General features: G+C 37.6%; 1 protein-coding gene across 15 annotated transcripts in view; it reads right to left on the bottom strand.

The window, feature by feature from the left end:
- LOC127423416 (neurexin-1a) overlaps positions 1–23,326 on the bottom strand; it is a 261,207-nt gene that overhangs the window by 76,183 nt on the left and 161,698 nt on the right. For 9 of the 15 annotated variants that reach the window (XM_051667681.1, XM_051667692.1, XM_051667689.1 and 6 more), the window contains 5 exons: positions 15,537–15,659; positions 14,178–14,559; positions 13,847–14,037; positions 11,904–12,077; positions 5,580–5,699 (listed from right to left, as the gene is read on the bottom strand). In XM_051667681.1, the coding sequence (XP_051523641.1) occupies positions 5,580–5,699; positions 11,904–12,077; positions 13,847–14,037; positions 14,178–14,559; positions 15,537–15,659 (990 nt within the window). Of the gene's footprint in view, positions 1–5,579; positions 5,700–11,891; positions 12,078–13,846; positions 14,038–14,177; positions 14,560–15,536; positions 15,660–23,326 lie in introns of all 15 variants that reach the window. The other 6 variants (XM_051667679.1, XM_051667680.1, XM_051667688.1 and 3 more) reach the window with 1 other exon arrangement.

Raw genomic sequence — 23,326 nt, 5'->3', positions numbered from 1 at the left:
TCTCCTAAGCAACCAAATTGGCCCGGATGCTAGGGAGGGTAGAGTCACATGGGGTAACCTCCTCGTGGTCGCTATAATGTGGTTTGCTCTCGGTAGGGGGTGTAGTGAGTTTTGCGTGGATGCTGCGGGGAATAGCGTGAAGCCTCCACACGTGCTATGTCTCCGCGGTAACTCGCTCAACAAGCCACATGATAAGATGCATGGATTGACAGTCTCAGATGTGGAGGCAACTGCAAAAATAAGGCGAGTCACTACGCCACCACGAGGACTTAAGAGGGCATTGAGAATTGGGCATTCCAAATTCGGGAGAAAAAGGGAGAAAAAAAAGATGGTTATTTTTATCTTCAGCTTTAGTGTGTCAATAGTAAATAGAAATGTGTGTATATATATATATATATATATATATATATATATATATATATATATATACTGTGCATCCGGAAAATATTCACAGCGCTTCACTTTTTCCACATTTTGTTATGTTACAGCCTTATTCCAAAATGGATTAAATTCATTATTTTCCTCAAAATTCTACAAACAATACCCCATAATGACAACGTGAAAGAAGTTTGAACTCTTTGCAAATGTATTAAAAAAAAATAAATAAAAATAAAAAAATAAAAATTCACGTACATAAGTATTCACAGCCTTTGCCATGACACTCAAAATTGAGCTCAGGTGCATCCTGTTTCCACTGATCATCCTTGAGATGTTTCTACAACTTGATTGGAGTCCACCTGTGGTAAATTCAGTTGATTGGACATGATTTGGAAGGCACACACCTGTCTATATAAGGTCCCACAGTTAACAGTGCATGTCAGAGCACAAACCAAGCCATGAAGTCCAAGGAATTGTCTGTAGACCTCCGAGACAGGATTGTATTGAGGCACAGATCTGGGGAAGGATACAGAACAATTTCTGCAGCATTGAAGGTCCCAATGAGCACAGTGGCCTCCATCATCCGTAAATGGAAGAAGTTTGGAACCACCAGGACTCTTCCTAGAGCTGGCCGCCCGGCCAAACTGAGCGATCGGGGGAGAAGGGCCTTAGTCAGGGAGGTGACCAAGAACCCGATGGTCACTCTGACAGAGCTCCAGCGTTCCTCTGTGGAGAGAGGAGAACCTTCCAGAAGAACAACCATCTCTGCAGCACTCCACCAATCAGGCCTGTATGGTAGAGTGGCCAGACGGAAGCCACTCCTCAGTAAAAGGCACATGACAGCCTGCCTGGAGTTTGCCAAAAGGCACCTGAAGGACTCTCAGACCATGAGAAACAAAATTCTCTGGTCTGATGAAACAAAGATTGAACTCTTTGGCCTGAATGGCAAGCGTCATGTCTGGAGGAAACCAGGCACCGCTCATCACCTGGCCAATACCATCCCTACAGTGAAGCATGGTGGTGGCAGCATCATCATGCTGTGGGGATGTTTTTCAGCGGCAGGAACTGGGAGACTCGTCAGGATCGAGGGAAAGATGAATGCAGCAATGTACAGAGACATCCTTGATGAAAACCTGCTCCAGAGCGCTCTGGACCTCAGACTAGGGCGAAGGTTCATCTTCCAACAGGACAACGACCCTAAGCACACAGCCAAGATAAGAGTGGCTACGGGACAACTCTGTGAATGTCCTTGAGTGGCCCAGCCAGAGCCCAGACTTGAACCCGATTGAACATCTCTGGAGAGATCTGAAAATGGCTGTGGACCAATGCTCCCCATCCAACCTGATGGAGTTTGAGAGGTCCTGCAAAGAAGAATGGGAGAAACTGCCCAAAAACAGGTGTGCCAAGCTTGTAGCATCATACTCAAAAGGACTTGAGGCTGTAATTGGTGCCAAAGGCTGTGAATACTTATGTACATGTGATTTTTTTTTTTCCTTCGTTTTTTATTTTTAATAAATTTGCAAAGATTTCAAACAAACTTCTTTCACGTTGTCATTATGGGGTATTGTTTGTAGAATTTTGAGGAAAATAATGAATTGAATCCATTTTGGAATAAGGCTGTAACATAACAAAATGTGGAAAAAGTGAAGTGCTGTGAATACTTTCCGGATGCACTATATATATATATATATATATATATATATATATATATATATATATATATATATATATTGTACTGTATATTCAAAACTATAATAACCCTAGCATACAGTGCTACACTTGAGGTGGAATAATGTGTAATATGAGGGTGGAGACCATTTCTTCCAGTTGAGAGGCTCTCCACGTTCATGTCCACGGTTTGTGAGCCCAACACCCAGGATTTACTTTGGCCACTGTGCTTGCACAAAGCCTTTCTCCATCTGCACTGCCTTCACAGGCTACTGATCACCAGGCTTCAACACATCTAAATGAGTCTGTGTGTGTGTGTGTGTGTATGGGCATACAGTTTGACTGTGCAAGAACAATAAAGACCCTATGAAATCAAAACTGTGCCTTTGCAGCTTTTTGTATTTTGTTAGAGGCCACCTATATGCTAGCATACTCCTAAATGTTGAAATGTTGACTAACTTTTAGCAAATATACACATTTAGAATGTACAGTCTTTCTCTTTCAGAAAAAACTAAACAAAAAAACAAAAATACTGATTACTCATCTTGCACTCAGTGGTGTATACAATGTTTTGTCCAATAAAATTCTCCCTAAAATGAGAATTCCCCCAGCTTCCTAATTCCATCTGTCTCCTAGTAGCAAGAGCAAGCATCGATATGTTCTCTGCAATGATAAATTCATTGGTTTATATACATTAATAAAGGTGTGATTACACTAATTTATTTTATTTACAGTTGAGTTTATCACATTAGATATGGGGGGAAAAGAGGCACCAGAGAAAAATGGAAGCTTTTCTTTATAATTCTAAGACGGCAGAAAACCTCTGCCATCTTCTGCCTGCTATTCTGAATAGATAAAAACACACACTGAATAGTATACAACAAGGCGCGGGGTCCGGATGATGTAATGCAAGCCGTCTATGTGGTTTCTTCTCCCTTAACAAAGGCGGGCTCTTATCAGTTTGGCAAACCCGCAGAATGGATTAGCTTTGCATTGCTTGAGCCTGTAATAGATCTTCTCCGTAAACCATCTCAAGGACTTTCCTTCTGCTGCAGATTCCTGGCACTCAGCACTTTTACAGGCCAAGAGCACAGAGGCTTTCAGACCAAATCTGAGTCAATTGTCCTCTTTGGGTGCAGACAGCTTAATATTACAAACCCATTCAAAAATGGCCACACACACTTGCGCATAAAAAAAATAAACTAAAAATAAAAATACGCTTCCTCTAAATATCATTTATATCTGTGAGAAACTGTCTATTAAGCCATGTTTCATGACAGCTGTTCCTGAAATCTGACATAGTACAGATTTCCAGTAATGCACTATCCTCTAGTACCCTCTAGTGGTCTACCACTAGAGTGAACTCATACTATTTTTGCAGTGAGCAGTAAATAATAGTGTGCACAATATGTAAATATTCTGTATGCATGGATGACTCCTACATTTGCCAATATGTGCAGTATACAACACTGAAGACTGAACTGCATACTCTACCCCACAAATGTAATGCACTCAAACTGAAATTCCATTTCCGTTGCGACAAACAATCCAGACATAATATCAGACATGATTTTTAAAAAAAATATCTTAACAAATTTTATCGAAAATTACCAAAATGACAAGAGTTAAGAAAGTACCAAAAATTTGATTAAAATGCAAAATAGCAGTTTTTATTTCCAAGATGATAACTGGACAGCATTTGCTGAATTAAACACAAAATGCAATGAGATCATTTGACAACAATGTAACATATACATGTTTAAAATGTTTGTCATTGCATAATGTATATGGTTTCAAATACTCTTTCTAAAAAAAGTGGGCAGTATACTGTGCAGTATGCAGTTTGCTATCATTCCCTTCTGAACACTTTCTAAAGCCCGGTGCACACTGTACGATTTTGGCCATGATTCTGCCGAGACAAATTTCGGGAGTCCTAAAATATTTCTGTTGTAGTAGGGCAAAATTGGCAATCTTACAATGTTCAGTGTGACATGTTAACCGACAGCCGATTAATAGCCTTTGCAATGATCTTTAGCCTCTGACGAAGTTCTGGCAGTGTCAGAAATTTAGCATCACAGCTGTATAGTGTGACTGCTATTACGACGGCCAGATGAGATAATCCGCTCCTCTCTCGCACCCCAATTCACTTGAAAAGAAACCTGCTCCGTGTTTGCACCACAGCAACATTTGTGCCCAGTTATCACTCTACTCAAGCTCTTTCAATGCTTTTTTCTTCTTTTCATTTTATATAAAAAATTTTAATAAATAAATAAGCAGAAAATACTTGGAGAGAAGTGTAACACTTCAGCAATATGAAAGTATAATTCCCTGAATTAAATAAATACAGAGCTTACAAAACGAAAATAAATAAATGATTAAATTTTCTTAACACGTTTTTTTCTTTACATTTATCATGCATTTTCTTTACTTTATTTTAATTACTATTTTACTTTTAATAAATTTACTTTAAATGTCTTAACTAAACTTCTTTAGTTAAGATTCACACCACAAAAAAAAAGTTTGAACAATTTATATTGGTAAGTATTTATGGGATGTTTTAATCCAAATCAGCAGATACAATTGGATACAATTATAGAAATCTATGTCATGTTTGTGCATTATCCATAGGGAATTTGCAAGTGCGATATATTATCAGCCTATATTAATTTTTGAAATTTTGCGTGGCAGATAGATTACTAATCTAAAAAAGGAGAAAGACATACTATAACCCACCTTTTTTGTTTTCTCCAGTGTGAACGGAGAAATTTGTAATTTTTCGGGCCACAAGTCTTTTTATTTCCACAATGAATCTTTGCTTGTGGTAGCTCATTACCTAATGTAGGCTACCTCCCGCACTCACGTTCATTCTCAACATCTGTAATTTTCTGTATTTGTGAACAGTCTTATTATAGGCCTATTTGACAAAATCTGTCTTTCTTTTTATATGTTAGCCTATGCTCATGATGGAGTGGTATTGGAGCAACGGAGATGCTTATGTCCTGAATTTCAGATTTAAAAAAAAAAAAAACATTTCCTCCAGGGCGGGCAAATCTCACCGTTTCACTTCTATTCCGCAAACCTCCTGTAACACGAGTCACTTTCGATGTCGGCTACAATGTGTATCGTATAGTCTGACATAATATTGCACAGTGTGCCATGGTGATATCATTACGTTCATATCGCACAGTCTGAAAAGCAACAATCCTATAGGAATGTAAAAATCATACAGTGTATAGCAGGCTTAATGATCACTGAGATTCCATTTTAAATCAATATGACATGTGACATTTGGTGCATTGACAGAATCTTGGCTCTTTTAATCTCACTTAAAAAAGTATCATGAATTATTGTGTGTGTGTGTGGATTGAGTATGAATGGGTGGAAATGTGTTTATTGACTAATTGACTAATGTTTTAAGAATACCACACGACAGCAGTACAGTTGCTGGCACTGAATTTAGTTTGGGTGGTTTCTGGATCAGTGTTTTGTGTTTTTCTACAGTAGCTGAAAAACAGAAGAGGTGATAGACTCACGGTCATTGCAGAGCGGTCCTCCAAATGATGTCATGCTGCAGTCGCAACTGAAGCCCTCCCACTGCTGCAGACACACGCCCTGATTGGAGCAGGAGTCCTCCTGACAGGTAGTGCTTGGTCCTGCAAAGACAGATGACAGAGAAGAGGAAAAAAAAAAGAGACAGAAGAGGGGTATATAAATTCATAGCCCCCTTATGACATAAAATCCACACTAGAGGAAGTGCTTTTATTGCAGCAGAAACAGCCACACAGAACCGTCCCATCTGTTCACTCCCCATCAAGATGAAAAACCAGCTACCAATGAGGACAAAATCTTCTACTTTAAATATTTAATCTTTTTCTGACACTGTTTAGGGATCTGAGGTGGGCTAAGAAAATTAAAATGCACAAATGTGTGTTTAATAGGTTAAATGTATTAACGTAACTAATGTAAAGGAAAAGGAAGCCAGTTGAAGGAAAATTGACATTTTGTATAGCTTTCAATTCCAGTGTGATTACACAAAATAAAGTGTAATTCGTACTGTTTTAGCTCATATTTAAGCAATACCATATAAGCAAGAGTGATGTCATTGATTGTGCGATACTGCTTTTAAACAACAGTTCTATAAACAAGAAGTTAATATTGAGTAACTGACATAATATGGCCAGGTGTTTTCTTTTTTTTTTTTTTTGTCTATTTATGTTGTGCTAATAAAAATAGTTTGCATAGACTAACAGCCTGTCTGGAACACCACAAACACAGACAAGCGGAATGATACAAACAGTGAAGCATCCCATTTCTGTTATACTAAATATAGGCACTCTTGGAACAGCGCTAGTCCAATCAGATTAGAGGACCGGAACTAACAGTTGTATAAAAATCATTGGTCCCACTTTATATTAGATGTCTTTAAAGGGATCGTTCACCCAAAAATTTAAATTCTCTCATCATTTACTCACTCTCGTGCCCAGTGTAAATTTTTTTCACAGTTTTTTGTTTCAGTCATAGTTTTAGTCTTTTGTCCTTTAAAATTAGTCAATATTTCGTCGTCTCATATTTTAGTTCGTTTTAGTCATTTTTAGTCTGACAAAAATGACATAATTTTAGTAAACTAAAATAAAATCTTTTAGTTGACGACAATGTGCAAAATGGACAAAAAACTGTAACAGAACAAACTTTAATAAAATATTCAAACATTTATGGAAAAAATTTATAAACATTTTCTAATTTAAACATAAAACATATACATAGCCTACTGTCCTTGTTGTGAAAAAAACATGAGCTCCTAAAATAATAATGAATAGATTGAAGTATTAGCTACATTTTAGAAGTTAGCCTTCTGTACTCTGAATTCTTCATGCTTTAGAGACTTATTAATTTTCCGTGAAAGGATATTACATTGTGTGTAGTGTGTTTCTTACGGAAACAGTGTTTTCACAACTCAAGTTGTGCAATGCAGATGATGCATATTCTGACTAGAGTGTTGTTTAGTTCAAGTTCACCTGTTCATTTGCTTCACTGTGGAGATGTAAGTTGTTATATTACATATATGTTGTGGATATAGGCTACTATAGTGATTAAAATCATGCATAAACAGGATGCATTTGAATGAGGTATTTACCCCGTTTTGAAGCGGTTCATGTTGCCTGTGTTCAACTCATGCAGCTCAAGTGAAGAAATCCCCAATTATTAATGGGTTAGATGAATCCATATCTAATAACCTTCTCATATCTTGCACTGTTAAATTCATTTTTATCTCGTCATATTTTCGTCAATAGTATACTTGAATAAAATTGTTTAATTATGTCATGATGCACCTTTTTCGTCTCGTCTTCGTTAACGAAATCAAAAAACCCTTTGTCAATGAATGTTTTTGTCAGTGATTCCATTGACGAGATTAACACTGCTCATGCCATCCCAGATATGTATGACTTTCATTCTTCTACTGAACACAAATGAAGATGTTTAGAAGAACATTTCCACTCTGTAGGTCCTACAAAGTGAATGGGTACCAAACTTTTTAAGCTTGAAAAAGCACAAAAAGGCAGCATAAAAGAAATCCATATGACTCCAGTAGTAAAATCCATGTCTTCAGAATTGATATGATAGGTGTGGGTTAGAAAAAGACTGATATTTAATACTTTTTTACTATAAATTCTCCTCCTGCCCAGTAGATGGCGATATGCACGAAGAATGCGAATCGCCAAAAATAAAAGAAGAAGAATGTGGAAGTGGAAGTGAAAGAATATTTATTGTAAAAAAGGACTTAAATTTTGATCAGTTTCTCACCCACACCTATCATATCACTTTTGAAGATAATAGATTTAACCAATGGATTATGTTTAGACTGCCTTTACAGTAGATTCTTATTGGAGCTTTAAAATTTTGGTACCCATTCACTTTCATTGTATGGACCTAAAGAGCTGAGATATTCTTCAAAAAATGTTTGATTGTGTTCAGCAGAAGAAAGAAAGTCATACACACCTGGGATGCTTTGAGGGTGAGTAAATGATGAGAGAATTTTTTTAATTTTTGGGTGAACTATACATTCAATGACTATGTCCTAACATTAAGATATATATTACAATGTACTTATTGTGTAACTACATTTTGTTCTGCAAATTTCTCACAAGATTCAAATTTGATGCTACTGAGGTTGAGGTACGGGTAGGTTTAGGGGTAGGGTTAGGGTTCAGATTTGGGTTAGGGTTTAGTGTACGGGTTAGGAAGGGTTGCACGTAGTAGTTAAATACACCTAATATAAACTAGGTCCAAACCATTACATCTTTATATTATGAGATTCATAAACCGTGCCATTAATCAAGACATTAAAAATGGACAGGTGACTTGATTTTAAAGTGCAATCCAAGCATCACCCCCAGCATTTGTGGTGAAAGAGTAGCATTGGCAGTAATCTGCAGTGTTTGGCTGTAGTAATAATACAGGGCTCTGTTGTGATAATAACATCTGCTCCTGGTATTGCTGAGGTGTGTTTAAAGCAGCAGCACTCCCTGAGGACACAGGGCTGTAAGATAAATGGGGGCTGTCTGGAACAGCTCATTTTGTGTTCTGTCTACAGAAGCATACTGGGGGGAGGGGGGCTCAGGTCAGGTGTATTATAGCCTGCAGAAACACTTCTGTTCTCATTTCTCTCATTACATCAGCCGGCATGTAAAACAGGCCCTTGGACCTCAAATGCTCCCTCCTCACCATCACTCAGCCATTTGGCCAGTCAGTCACACATTTGTGACTCTGCCACATGACTCAGGAAAAGCAGGAAGTGAAGTGAGTCTGGCTCAGAGAGAGAGAGATACAGATGTGCTCTGTTCCTGCTGTCTCACCTGATCTGTCTGAGCAAAGCTCATTTAAAGTCTCATGGAAACAGAGAGCCGGCACGCGCCCCCGACGAGTCTTCTCTTAAACAGAGTGTTATCTATCTGAGTAGAGTAATCTGTGTTTGAATCCACGGGAGAGATCGCCAAAGCGTTTGGGAAATTCCATCCAGTTTTAAAGCCCTTATTGGAGGATAAAAGCTTTAGACTATTTCCGGCGCTTTTGTGTGGAAGGAGTTTAGACTGCATGCAGTAGGTGGGGGGCATTGTCGGAAGAAGGGAAGGGGGGTGCATGCCTCCAATAAACGAAAAAACAGATGTAAGCTCCAAAGCAAAAAAAAGTGGCAGGGAAGTGAGGGACAACTATGACACAGGACACTTTGAGACATTTTAAGGCCGGGGCTGTAAATACAAGGAGTGTTTAAAGTGCTTGTATTTACGGTGATGGAGTTACTAGACTGGCTGCTGAGCAAATATGATCTATGACATCAGACTGTCACACTGGAGGAGGGGTAAAAAAGGGGCATCAGTTTAAACACACATTTATCTATCTACCTTGCAAGTCAGCTTTCAGCAATGCAACTTTTGTCAGCCAAACGAAAAAGAAAACAAAATATATAAGATGTTAGTAAAGGCACTGGAATGACTGTGACTGTAACAAATTACTAAGTTAAAAATGTAAGGGAAAAGAGAGAAGAATAAGGAAAAAATAGGGCAGACAGAGCGCTGGAGAGATTTGGGGAAGAAAAGAGGTGGAGTTAATGAGAGACAATGAGAGACATAGAAAAAAAAGACAAATGGGGAACAGATATGATAAAAGCCAGTGTCGTAGCTTTGCTTTGAACATCACTCAAAAGGATGTATTTAAATGTATTCATATGTAATGTAATACAATGTTTACATGCCTAAGTGGCATTGAAGATTTATGTGCAACAGAATAGCAGACATGCCATTTATACAATATATGTGTGTATGTACTTTTGGGTCACATATTTATGGGCCAAAATGACTGAATTTAGCTAAATATATCTTCTTATAGAAGTAGGGCTAGTATTTGGGTTAAGTTTAGTCTATATTGATTATAATTAGCCTTACTACAAAGTGTGTAAATGTGTGTGTCTATGCTCATTTTTAGAGTGCCACTATCTTATTGTAGTGCATATAGGCGCCTTAACAAAAGCTGCTGCATGACCTATTTCATTTAATATAATTGGAAGCACTTTACATTAAGGTTCCATTCGTTAACATTAGTTAATGCATCATGAACTAACAATTAACAGTATATTGTTTACAGCATTTATTAATCTTTGTTAATATTAGTTAATAAAAATACTATTTATCATTATTAGTTCATGTTCGTTCATAGTGCTTCAACTAATGTTAACAAATACAACTTTTGATTCTAAACAAATATTAGTATATGTTGGAATTAACATGAACTAAGTAATAAATGCTTTAAAAGTATTGTTCATTGTTAGTTAACTAATGGAGTTAACTAATGTTAACAAAGGGAACCTTACTGTAAAGTGTTACCATATAATTTAATCATTTCAGTCTATTTTAATATATATACTGTTAATGGGAACTATTGAGCATTCATGTTATTTTACATGTCCATTATTATGTGTATAGTGGCTTTAGTGTGCAGATTTGATTCCTCGACTACAAAGGGCTGATGTGAATTTGATGTCTTCCTTCTAGTGGGCATTAATGCTGCCTAATACTAGTGCTCATGTCCTCATCTGGTCTCCTTTCAATCTCTCAAACACTATTTCAACCTTAGATGCAACCTGCACTGCTAATTTAGTTGGTGCACTTCTCTTCTTTAGCTTAACAAAAAATTTTTTAAGTACTGGTATGATTATAGTTTGCAGCTAGAAACAACTACACAAACAGAAGAAAACTATACATTCGAAGTAGTATTATCAATATGATAAATAATTCCAATATCATGTGGTATTGAATAATATTAGGGCTATCAATAGAATAAAACAATTCATTTCATGATTTTTTTTATTTTTTATTTTCAATTACTCAAATTTTAAATCTGTTTATATTTTCCTCTAAATATACACTACTGGTCAAAAGTTTTGAAACACTTACTCATTCTTTATTAAAAAAATTGTTTTTCTTTTTTTTTTCACATTTTAGAATAATAGTAAAGTCATCAAAACTATGGAATAACATAAATGGAACTATGGGAATTATGTTGTGACTAAACAAAATCCAAAATAAATCAAAACTGTGTTATATTTTAGCATCTTCAAAGTAGTCACCCTTTGCCTAGAATTTGCAGACATGTACTCTTGACATTTCCTCAACCAGCTTCTTGAGGTATCACCCTGGGATGCTTTTTAAACAGTATTGAAGGAGTTCCCATCTATGTTGAGCACTTACTGGCTGCTTTTCTTTATTATTTGGTCCAAGTCATCCATTTCATCAATTATTTTTTATTATAATTAAATTTTAGTTTTATAATGAAATAAATTAATATGGTGGCACAATTATATTTTTGTCTACAAAACAAATTTCAAACATTTAAGCATACGCCTTCAGATCAAAAGATTTTTAAGATCATGAGAAGCATTTCAGTCAAGTGTTTCAATACTTTTGACCGGTAGTGTATATTGTCCTTTTTTTTTTTTTACATTTTTATGTAAAGCATTTAAAAATATTTGTAAAAATATTTTGCCGCTAGCCCGCCTTCTGATAATGTTAGTACCACCAATGGTCATATAGGTGATATTTCATACTTGCTCACTAAGTTGAAAGTTTCCACAAGAGGAAAAGAACACAGGACCTTAAAACTGCTCAAAAATGGCCTAGCATGGGGAAAAACACAACAACAGCCGCCAAGGTAGAGAGTGAATAGAACAGTGAATAGAACAGGAAGCAAAAAGAATGAACATGAGTGCATGAGATGAGACAAGGGTGGAGACTGCAGTCATCAAGTGCAGGGATACGGTAAGCCAACCCCGTGTCTTCCCATCCCATTCCTACCGTTTTCCTCACCTTCACATCCTCTCTCCACCTGGCCAGCATTAGACAGTGCGTCTGACAGCAAGTCTGGCAAACGGCCGTTCAGGTCTACAGATGCCAAGCAGCCTTGGAAGCCTTCTTTAGAATGCACCAGCTTTGGCAAGTCCTTATACATTTCTTTGGCCACACCTCCCACATACAGATCACCTGTAGAGACAGGAAATATTATGGTCTAACTGACAATCTATTTTCAATTCAACTGTAAGGGGAGCACGCTATGTGAAAGCACATGAAAATATACACCATTGCCCTCTGCTGGTGCCATAGTTTATTGCAATAAACAAAGAGTTTAAATAACAATACTTTTAAAGGTGAATTTAATTGGCTCTTACTCGTCCCATCGGTCCCAGTAGTACTTGTTTTTTTGCACTCTTTACTGACCCCCATCGTCCTGGATACTGAAAGTTTGTTCATTAAACACTGCCGCTTTACACTGAAGATGTTTTTTTTATCTTCTGTTTTATTATTTTTAGTCTGTTTTTCTCATAATACACACATCCCTATTATGGACATTCTTGGATTTAATCCAAACTAATTTTCGCGCATTGTTGCGCACTGGACTGTGACTGTGCACCCGTGACTCGATCACGAGCTCTCTGCCGGCCGTTGACCGCCGTGTAACATTTAGCCATGATCTGTGTCGTGAGAGCTGCAGGACGTAGCAGTTTGTTTCATGAATCCCTGTTGTTTGGACATTTGATCTTTTTCACTTGCATTCATTCTGTTTGGACTGTCTGTTGGATCGCAATCCTGCTGATATACCATCACTCTGGACTATACTGTTGACTGGCTCCATTATTCTCTGTATAGTATATTGTGTTTGTTGTTATATTGTTTGGTTTGCTTGTTTTGTTTACATGTACTTTTCTTTGTGTAAAACGTTTTTAATAAGCAAAAACTTAGTGAACCTTTAAATGGCAAAAAAAAAAAAAAAAAAATTATAAAAAAATAGAATTAGGCACAGGGTGACATAGAATACTTTTCTTAAAGGGATAGTTCACTCAAAAAATGAAAATTCTCTCATTATTTACTTACCCTCATGACATCCCAGATGTGCATGACTCTTTCTTCTGCTGAACACAAATTAAGATTTTTAAAAGAATATTTCACATAAGGTCAGCATAAAAGTAATCCATATGACTCCAGTGGTAAATTCAATGTCTTCTTAAGTGGTATGGCAGGTGTGGGTGCGAAACAGATAAATATTTAAGCCCTTTTTTCTATAAATCTCCACTTTCACTTTCAATTCCACATTCTTCTTTTGTTTTTGACGATTTACATTCTTCATTCATATCGCCACCTACTGGTTGGGGCTGGTCAAAGGTGGAGATATATAGTAAGAAAGCAATTAAATATTGATCTGTTTCTCACCCACACCTACCATATCACTTCAGAAGATATAGATTTAACCACTGGAGTCTTATGGATAACTTTTATACTGACTTTATGTGATTTTTGGAGCTTCAAAGTTCTGGCCACCATTCACTTGCATTGTATGGACCTACAGAGCTGAGATATTATTCAAAATATCTTTATTTGTGTTCTGCAGAAGAAAAAAAGTCATATACATCTGAGATGGCATTTCAATTTCTGAATTTGAATTAATTTTGAATTGAGGTAGCAAACAGGATACCAAATTCTAATTTGACTTCAAATTTAAGGATGTACAATTAAAATACACTCAAATTCAATAAAATTATTATAATGGCTGTAAGTGAAGTTTGTCACTTACAGCCATTAACTAAATTTCTTTGAATTGCAATTTAGTAAATTCCTCTTGCTGCCATTACATTCATATTCAAATTCAACATCCTGCAGGGTGGGGCCAATTCAATTTAAACTGAAGCCATTTCTTAAATTATGAATTTTGCCCTACAACTAAAATATAATTCTCATAAAGAGAATACCACATGTACCTTTCAGATCCAGGTTCTTGGCTCCCATGGTAGTCTGTGTGGTGATTTTGGTGTCTATTTTGACAGTGTGGAGGTTGTTTGTATCTCGTGAAATCATCACATTGTGCCAGTGGTTGTCATTTAGAGGTGTGTTGGAGTTTCCTTTGATGAGGTGAGCTCCATTCCCCAGATCTGACACATAATGAAGATATCTGCATGGACACAGTTATGATGACAATTAGTGAAAGACATCAACATGTTTTCATTATCATCCAAGCACATACAATATTTATTATACATTATTATATCCATTCAAATCAACCGTAGCATATTAAAAGTTAATGGGGCTCACCCTTTAACCAGCTCCACCACTATAAAGTCATTGCCGTCTCCTCTGTTGTAAAGGATGAGACCATCTGGGGAGGTAGTTTTAAACTGGAAGAACAGGTGCATGGAGTAGTAGGCCTGCAGGGTGGGCAGGGTCACGTAGCTAGAGCGAGACTTGAAGGTCACAGGGTCTGCCACAATACTCCTGTAGCCGATCATGGCATTCAATTCACAGTAGTCGATGTCCCCATTCTTGCACAGGTCAATGTAGGACATGCCATTGAAGGAAAGGCCTTGCAGGTGTCCAATGAAGTTGGAAGGCACGGCAGGCATGTAACGCTTCTCTGTGACGATGCCAGTTTCCACATTGTGGAACTCAAGCTGCGTGTGGTCCCCCGTGATTTGACCTTACCAGGGCGAATAATCGAAGACACATTTAATACAGGAAGTGCAGGGTACTTTATGTTACATGACACAGTGGCTGTGGCCGAAACCGAAAGCCGCCCAGTTAGTCAATGACTTAACAGACATCATCTTTGTATGAAGGTTTACATTCTAAGGAAACTGGTTTCCAAGGTACCATAACGTCACATCTGACGATCTAATCTAGACCAAATTCAAGTGAGTAATGGAATCATAATTTGAAAGATTGAATACATGGACATTTAATAATTCATTTACTTTTTTCAACTGCTCCATCAAACACCATTTTTATTCCTTCCACCAACTGCACTTACTGGATTGTAGAATATTATATGCAGCAAGGATACATCTATGCTGCTTTCAAAAACCAGATGAAGACATCATAGTAGACAAGATGTTAAACAAACATTGAGTTCAGACATACTCTGGTGCCCTCCTACCTCAGTATACTTCCTACGAAGGCAGCATATTTTTTAGTTTCGGACACAGCCAGCATTGCAAAAGTTCGCTGAGTCACATTTGATGCAACAAAATGAGATTTTTATAAACATTATTAACAAGCAAATTCTAAAGCCTCTTCAATTTCTTACATTTTGGAAGGATTTCAGAGAACATGTAGAAATAAAAGGCAACTTGATCTTTTTGAGAGATCCAGTGGGAGGAAAGGAAGTCCTAAATATTTTAAAAAGTTCTTTTCAAGCTTCCCATGAGGAAGTTCTCTCACTCTAAAATCAGTAAGGTTATGTGAGTATAATGTGTTCCTTCAGTGGTTTGACCTCAAATGCATCAGCATTAAGAGAAATAGCAAGTCTATTTTAAAGTGCTGAATACATGCCCGTAAGCCCAGCAAGGAACCAAAAATGATTGCATTACATTGTGAAAAGTACTGCCTTTTTCATTTGATTCTTCATTTTATGTGTGAACATTTGGGTTGTGGATATAGTGAGAGCACGTGCTGTACCTTCAGAGGGCTGCAGGTCATCCACTGTTAGCTTCAAACTTTTGCCTCTCCTGACAACACGAACTGTGTGCCATTCGTTGTCATTCAAGTTCTGGCCCGAAAATATGGTCTCTGGACCTTTACCTATAACATGTCCCACACAGCCATTAACATAGAGGGCAGGGAGAGAGAGAGAGAGAGAGAGAGAGAGAGAGAGAGAGAGAGAGAGAGAGAGAGAGAGAGAGAGAGAGAATGAAGAGAACAGGAGTTGTGTAAAAAGGGGATAAACTAAAAAAGAGGTGACTGAGAGGCATGTAGAGATAAAGAAAGAAGAGGGTTCATAAAGAAAGAGCGAAGGAAAAAATTATGTGCTCACTCAATTATTCTGTCACACAACTTTACACATCACATTCACACATCTTTCTTCATATCCTGCAGTATTGCTAAAACCATTTTAGATTCCCTGTGTCAGTCAACAATAAATTCAATAAATTATGGGTCTTTAATTCCAACCAATCTGATTAATGGAATATAGAAGTGTCATGCCCATTCAAACTCAACTTCCTAAAAAAAAAAGAAAGAAAAAAAAAGTTATCTTTTATAATTCACGGTAATTTACACGATGATTGTTAGTAAACGTATTATCCTAAACGCTGTGGCAGAAATCCCCCATTCATATGTCTAAAATTTGGTTAGTCCAGTTGAGTTGCACATTCTACATATCATTTATACTGAAAATTCTGTCTTCATCTATCCCACCCTCATGTCGCTCGAGACTCATACTCAGACCTTTTTCCTGTGGAACACAAAAGGATTTACAATCAAAATGCAAAGAGCAAAAAGCTACTCTTTTCTATCCAATGAAAATGGATGGTGATCACTCCTTAGCATAAACTAAACATTATCTCCCCAAAATTCAACTCAGTAGCCCCTACAGGTTAGCATTTGTAAGGTACAGTGAACAAATCTTCTCTACTTCTGCCACTAGATGGAGCCATGCAACAATTCTTTGTTTTTGTTTTTTTCTGACAAACACCACTGAGGGCACCAGTCAGCTTCTGTTTAAATAAGAGATGTTCTGCTGCATATGCGTCTCACGTCCTTACAATTCCTGAGTGGTTTAGGAAGCATATCCAAAAACTATAGACTGTAAACTCTAGTTGAGAAAGCAATTTCTCGCCTGTAGAGCCTCCCCTTATCCCGTGCACATGTGCTGTGAATTTGACGGAGGCCCCGAGACCTCCGGGCTCCAATCGAGCTTCCACCAGATGACAAAAGAGTGTGAAGAGGAGCCTGGAGGCTTTGTGATTTTCAGCCGTTCTCTCTCTTTGACATGTCATTGTCTCTCCTAATCAGTCAGACAACCGCTAAGAGGGTAGCGTGTCATTGTCAGGGGCCCCTGCAGCCCATCTCACTTGATAACAGGTAAAAAGTGTTGCCATTAAAGAACTGCCAGGCTCCCAATCGATTTTCTATCCCTCCCTGCTCTCAATTACTATGAATCCAGATCAGCCGGCCATGAGCCAGCAGGGAAGAAAAAAAGATACAGCATGTAAGGCAATACATTGCTCAACAGCTCCCCCTAAAGAAAGATCTCTGCAGTACATTTCTGATCTAAGAAAAAGCGACCATTGAGAGGTAACACAGAGGGGCAGTACCATTAAGCCTCAGGCAATATACAAGAGATGACAGGTGCTTTTTTAAGCCTCTGACCATTACTGCAAAGGATATATGTGAAAAGGTGACAGTGTGTGATTGGACAGCTGGATTGGAGAGACTAGCAAGGTCTAGGTCTGCTACGGCGTTATTAGGGAGTTGTGTTCAGACAAACTCACAAGCAGCAAAGACAAAAAGCCTCTCCCTCTGCCTGGGAGGGCAGCTCGTTGCCATGGAACTGGGGCAGATGGTTGCATGTGTCCGGTCACTTTGATTCTCATCTCCCAGGGTGGAGAGAGAGGGCAGAGTTAAATAAGACAGAGGCAGGCAGGGGCTGGCTAGAACAATCTGACAGGACAGGGCTAGCAGGAGAACGCAGACCACACACGCACACACATGCACACAAAAAGTCTCGGCCAGGAGAGATGAGATACACTCATATCTAGCTCATCGAGCTGAGAAAGAGACAGTGTGAAGCAGGTACAGGCAGCCATTTTGAGAGAGGGCTGTATTCTTATATTGAGAACGGAGGAAGTCAGCTCTTTTGGAACTGAATAGTCACCAATGCTCACAAGTAATATGTAAAAGTGGGAACTAAAATAACTGAAAATGTTTTGTTTAACATATTTACCCAACATGTTCTATTTGTGGTCTCAGAGACCCCAGAGCCATTTTAAAGGGATAGTTCACCCAAAAATGAAAATTCTCTCATCATTTACCCTCATGCCATTCCACATGTGTATGACTTTCTTCTGCTGCACACAAACAAAGAGTTTTAGAAGAATACCTCAGCTCTGTAGCTCCATACAATGCAAGTGAATGGTGGCCAGAACTTTTAAGGTCCCAAAAACACATAAAGGCAGCATAAATGTAATCCATACACCTCCAGTGGTTAAATCCATGTCTTCAGAAGTGATATGATAGGTGTGGGTGAGAAAAAGATTAGATATTAAATTACTTTTTTACTCTAAATTCTCCTCCTGCCCAGTAGGTAGCTATATGCACAAAGAATACGAATTGCCAAAAACACAAGAAGAATGTGGAAGTGAAAGTGGAGTATTTAATGGATTAATCTGTTTCTCACCCACACCAATCATATCACTTCTGAAGACATGGATTTAACCACTGGAGGTGTATGGATTACATTTATGCTGCCTTTATGTGCTTTTTGGACCTTCAAAGTTCTGGTCACCATTTACTTGTATTGTATGGACCTACAGAGCTGAAATATTCTTCTAAAAATCTTTCTGTTCAGCAGATGAAAGAAAGTCATACACATCTGGGATGGCATGAGGGTGAGTAAATGATGAGAGAATTTTCATTTTTGGGTGAACTATCAGTTTGATACTTCATTAATTTTCCTAATCTTACAAGAACTGATTATGAACAAAAGTTCAAATTGATACCATGTTTCAATTGCCCTCCATAAAAAAACAAACTGTTACATTACTTATGTTTGACACATCAGATATGACACATTAAATAATGCAATGATTCTCACAAGATTCTCTAACTATCAACCGACAGCCTGAATGTCAATACAGTACAATACAACCTACTGTACATTCTATATATACTACTATATATACTTTTTTAATTTTATTGAATAATGTGTATCTATATAGTGCTTATTGTATACTGTACAGTGTATGTTATTATTTGTATATTGTGTTGTGTGTAATTATGTGTATATTAGACTTTAAATTGTGATGTGTTAATTTTATGTTTTTGTAAATTGGTACTGTCTCATCACTGTCACGACTGCTATATTGATCGGAACTGCACCCAAGAATTTCACACACCATTGCACTTGTGTATATGGCTGTGTGACAATAAAGTGATTTGATTTGATTTTGATTTGAACTATAGTGCACACACGGTGTATATATATACTTCTGTTGTTTATTTATTTATTTTTTGTAATTTGTAAATTGTAATTGTATTTTACTACAATGTTTTTTGCTTGGGTCACATTGACCCCACACAGAAATGCTATTAGAATGGATGTCACATTTCTGGGGAAACATTTTTTTGATTAGTCAGAGTCAGAGCAGCTTATTAAAAAATTGAAGGAAAAATAAGAGCTTAATTTTGAAATTGTCATTATTTTTAAATGTACATCAATAAGGTCTCTGGGACCCCATAAATATAAAGTCATCTCAACAGGACATGAGAGCAAAACCAATACTAGTGATACCCAATCTGGATGGAATTATAGTTCAGGAAAGAAAGGAAATCGTCTATCTTTCTGTTGGTTAACAGAGCAGAGCAGGCTAAAACATTACTTCACATCACACCATGAAAAATAACCACAACATCAAACCACAACCTTAAACCAATGCACCTCACATTTCAATCTGTTGCATATAGCAGGTTTTATAGAAATCAATTTAAAGGTCATCAAAATTCGAACAGCCGATCCATTACAACGGTGCGACTGTACATATCATAGAGCCAAGGTGAAAATATGGACCCCTGATGTGAAAACCTCTAACCAACCAAAATGCTGCTCTCAACCTATAGCCTGATATAGCCGAGAGCATCAAGTGACCCCACTATATTCTAAATATACATCTTTCATCTTGCTGACACTCAGACCACATTAACAACCCATGAGCTGATGTGACAGCACTCTTAGTTGAACATACTGTCACCCTGGGGGGAGGCAGAGTCCCTAATTGGCAACGGCTTGTTCTTCGTGTAAGAGGAAGAAAAACGTTCACAAACACACACAAACGCAATTGACAGGAGTAGCTATGGCTGACACAGATAATTAATGAGGATAAAAAACAGGGATGAGACTGCCCAATAGCAGGCTGTTCAAACATGTAAAGCCTCAGCTTCTGTTTCTCCACTGGAGCTTAAATAAAACATCTAATTTATCTTAGAATGCCTGAATCTGTCTTTTTGTCATAGATTTAGACAATTAGAAGCCTTGTCCATGGAGCAAAATAACCCTTGTCATGAAAGAAGATAGAAGAAGACAGATATTACCATAAAGCATATATATTTCGAAGGTTGAATTGAATTAAAATCCATGTACATGCATGTAAGAAAAAACAAAATGGCTGCCTCTCATATCCTTTTCTCATGTACAAATTTACCAAATAGCCACACTTTATTAATGTTCTATATGTTAATGAACATTTTTTTTTTTATTTTTATTTTTTAAATCTTAGTACTCTCTTTAAGGTTAAAGGAATAGTAAACCCCAAAATGAAAATTTTCTAATCATTTACTCACCCTCATGCCATCCCAGATGTGTATAACTTTCTGTTTTATGCAGAACACAAACAATGATTTTAAGAAGAATATTTCAGCTCTGCAGGTCCATACAATGCAAGTGAATGGTGACCAAAACTTTGAAGCTCACAAAAGCACATAAATGCAGTATAAAAGCAATCCATAAGACTCCAGGAGTTAAATCCATGTCTTCCGAAGCTAAACGTATGTGTGGGGAGGTGTGAGAACAGACCAAAATGTAACTCACTTTTTACTGTACATCTTGCCATTGCAGTCTCTATGCACGATCATGATTTCAAGCTCGATTACACTTCCTAGTGCTTGACGTATGCGCAGAGCGCTAGCTAGATGGCGCTTGGAAGTGTAATCGAGCTTGAAATCATGATGGCCAAGGAGACTGCTGTCAAGATGTACAGTGAAAAAGGAGTTATATTTTGGTCAGTTCTCACCCAAAACCGATTGGATTGTTTTAGAAGACTTGGATTAAAACATTGGAGTCTTATGGATTACTTTGAGGCATTTATGTGCTTTTTGGAGCTTCAAAGTTTTGGTCACCATTAATTTGCATTGCATGGACGTACAGAGATGAGATATTCTTCTAAAAATCTTTGTTTTTTTTTCAGCAGAAGATAGAAAGTCATACATCTGAGATGGCATGAGAGTGAGTAAATGATGAGAGAATTTTTATTTTTGGGTGAACCATTTCTGTAATTAATGTATTTACTATTGGTTATTGTTAGTTCATGTATTTATATTGTATTGTGAAAAAAATGCATTAGCATATGTATAAATTAACAACCAAGAATCATAGTTCACCTAGAATAAACCCAGGAAATTATGATGACATGTCAGTTTGCTTCCTGGGTGACTTGTAAATTGAAACAACAGAATGTAAACAAGAAACCTGATGATTCTGTGTGTAGTGTTAAAAGGTAAACTCTCGGCAGGGGATGACAGTGCAAAACTTTTCCATTTCTAATGTGTTTATTACATGGCGGCCTTGTAACCACTCTATCGGCAGGTGACTAGATACTCATCGAAAATATTTGCACTCGCTTTGACTATTGGGTGTTTTGCAATGTGGAATATGTTCCTGTGGTTTTCATGGGGCCATTCACACCTTTTTTTTTTTGGTCCCACACGAAAACTTCCTCTGTTCATATGCAGAAGTGTAGAATTATCTCTCAAGGTTCCTTGCTGTGTGGGTAGATTTCCAACTGTGAGGAAGATGTGGAAAATCCTGACAGCTCCCGGTAACATTGGGTTTCACACATCGGCAAGTCAGAGCTGTTTTGCTCCTTCAATTCCAAAAACACCCAGCACAATCAGCAAGGTTGTGCTTTGAGGAGGTAAGTGTCTGATGGCTTGAGCCCATGACTGTACCTCCACTTTCAACCATTCTACTTGCTACAGCGTTTCTCCCAGGAATAGGTGTAAGGATGGTGTTCCAGTAACTTAATGGCACCAAAATTAGGTAGCAGTCACTTAAGGTTGAACGTTAACATTAGTTAATGCATTAGGTATCATGAACTAACAATGAACTATATACTGTATATATTCAGTATATACTGTATATATACAGTATATAGGGGTGAGCGATATACCAGTAGACATGATAAACTGCTAGAAATTTGGCTAGAAATATGCACAGCATTCTGTTCACGTTACACATACGCAGTACACATTCTGTCAGAGAAATGGAGCAGGAAGGAAGAGCAGCTGCTGGTTCCTAATATCCCTGTGAATGATAAGATGATGAGGAGAATCAATTTAAACGACATTCATCCTCCGAAGCAAATTCAATAATATTCATCTTGTGTTCTAAATACTTCTCATCTGACATGTGCAGCTTTGTTTCACATGATTGCCGTGCGTGCTAACTCTGGAGCATGTAAGTGCACACAAGTGCAGCTGGCTTCCCATTTGTGCTACAGAGACGCAGAGCGGGATCACTTGCAATACTCAATACAGTTTCTCTCGATATCGCAGCACAAACCTCAAAACTTCCGTGACCCATTTGAATTCTACTGAGTTTTTTACCTTAAAGCGCTAGGTAGGAATTCAAACCTCTCCAACGGCTAGACAGCCTGAAATTCTAACCAACACTGTCGAGGAAAACAGCTAAAACCAATGTGTGTTATGCAGGTTTTTAAAGTACATATCATCACCTTAATACAATTCTGTTTGAATGATGTTAGATATTAGGAAACAAACCAGCCATGTTTGCATTCAGATATTCATATTTTCTCTATAGAGATGAGTTAAATCATTAAGAGCCTAATAAGTGTTTATTTTCATTGGGTATATTTTACAAAGGTATTATTTCCTTTGTTGCATTGTTTTGAGAAGATGTCGAGTTTCTTAAGGAAATTTCATAATAATAATAATATTGGTCAAAAACATCAGACTGAAATGTGCCATAATGTACAATTATATATATAACATTTTACATTATGGCACATTTCATTCTGCCTTTTTAATCTTTTCGCCCCTGTCCCTGCAGATGTCTGTGCACGCACGCCATTGCTTTGAACTCTTAGGACTCTGGATAGCTTACTTTCGGAAACAAATTGGGGCTTCATCAGAAAGCAACAAATCATTTAAAGAGCCAATCTGGGGGGATAAAAGTTTTGGGTCTGATGCCCAGTGGTACACAAACAAAGCCAGCCATCCTGCCCAGAGCTGAACATCACTGCGGCAAACTGGGATACTGAGGCCGTGATGGAATGAAGGGGGACATTATTATGTGACCATCTGCTCTATTGCTCAGAAATTAGGCCAGGTTAGGGTTGAAATTGTGGTATCTGAATAGGGACCTCTTTTTTCAAAGGATAAGACCACAATATCGAAAAAAAGGCTGAAACGTGTACAGTCAGCCACACCTTATAAAGTAAACACAGAAAACAAACAAC

This window comes from Myxocyprinus asiaticus, chromosome 32, assembly GCF_019703515.2.
Source record: "Myxocyprinus asiaticus isolate MX2 ecotype Aquarium Trade chromosome 32, UBuf_Myxa_2, whole genome shotgun sequence".
NCBI lineage: Eukaryota > Metazoa > Chordata > Actinopteri > Cypriniformes > Catostomidae > Myxocyprinus > Myxocyprinus asiaticus.
The sequence above is the reverse complement of the archived record's forward strand: the minus strand, read 5'-3'. Positions and strand labels throughout refer to the sequence as shown.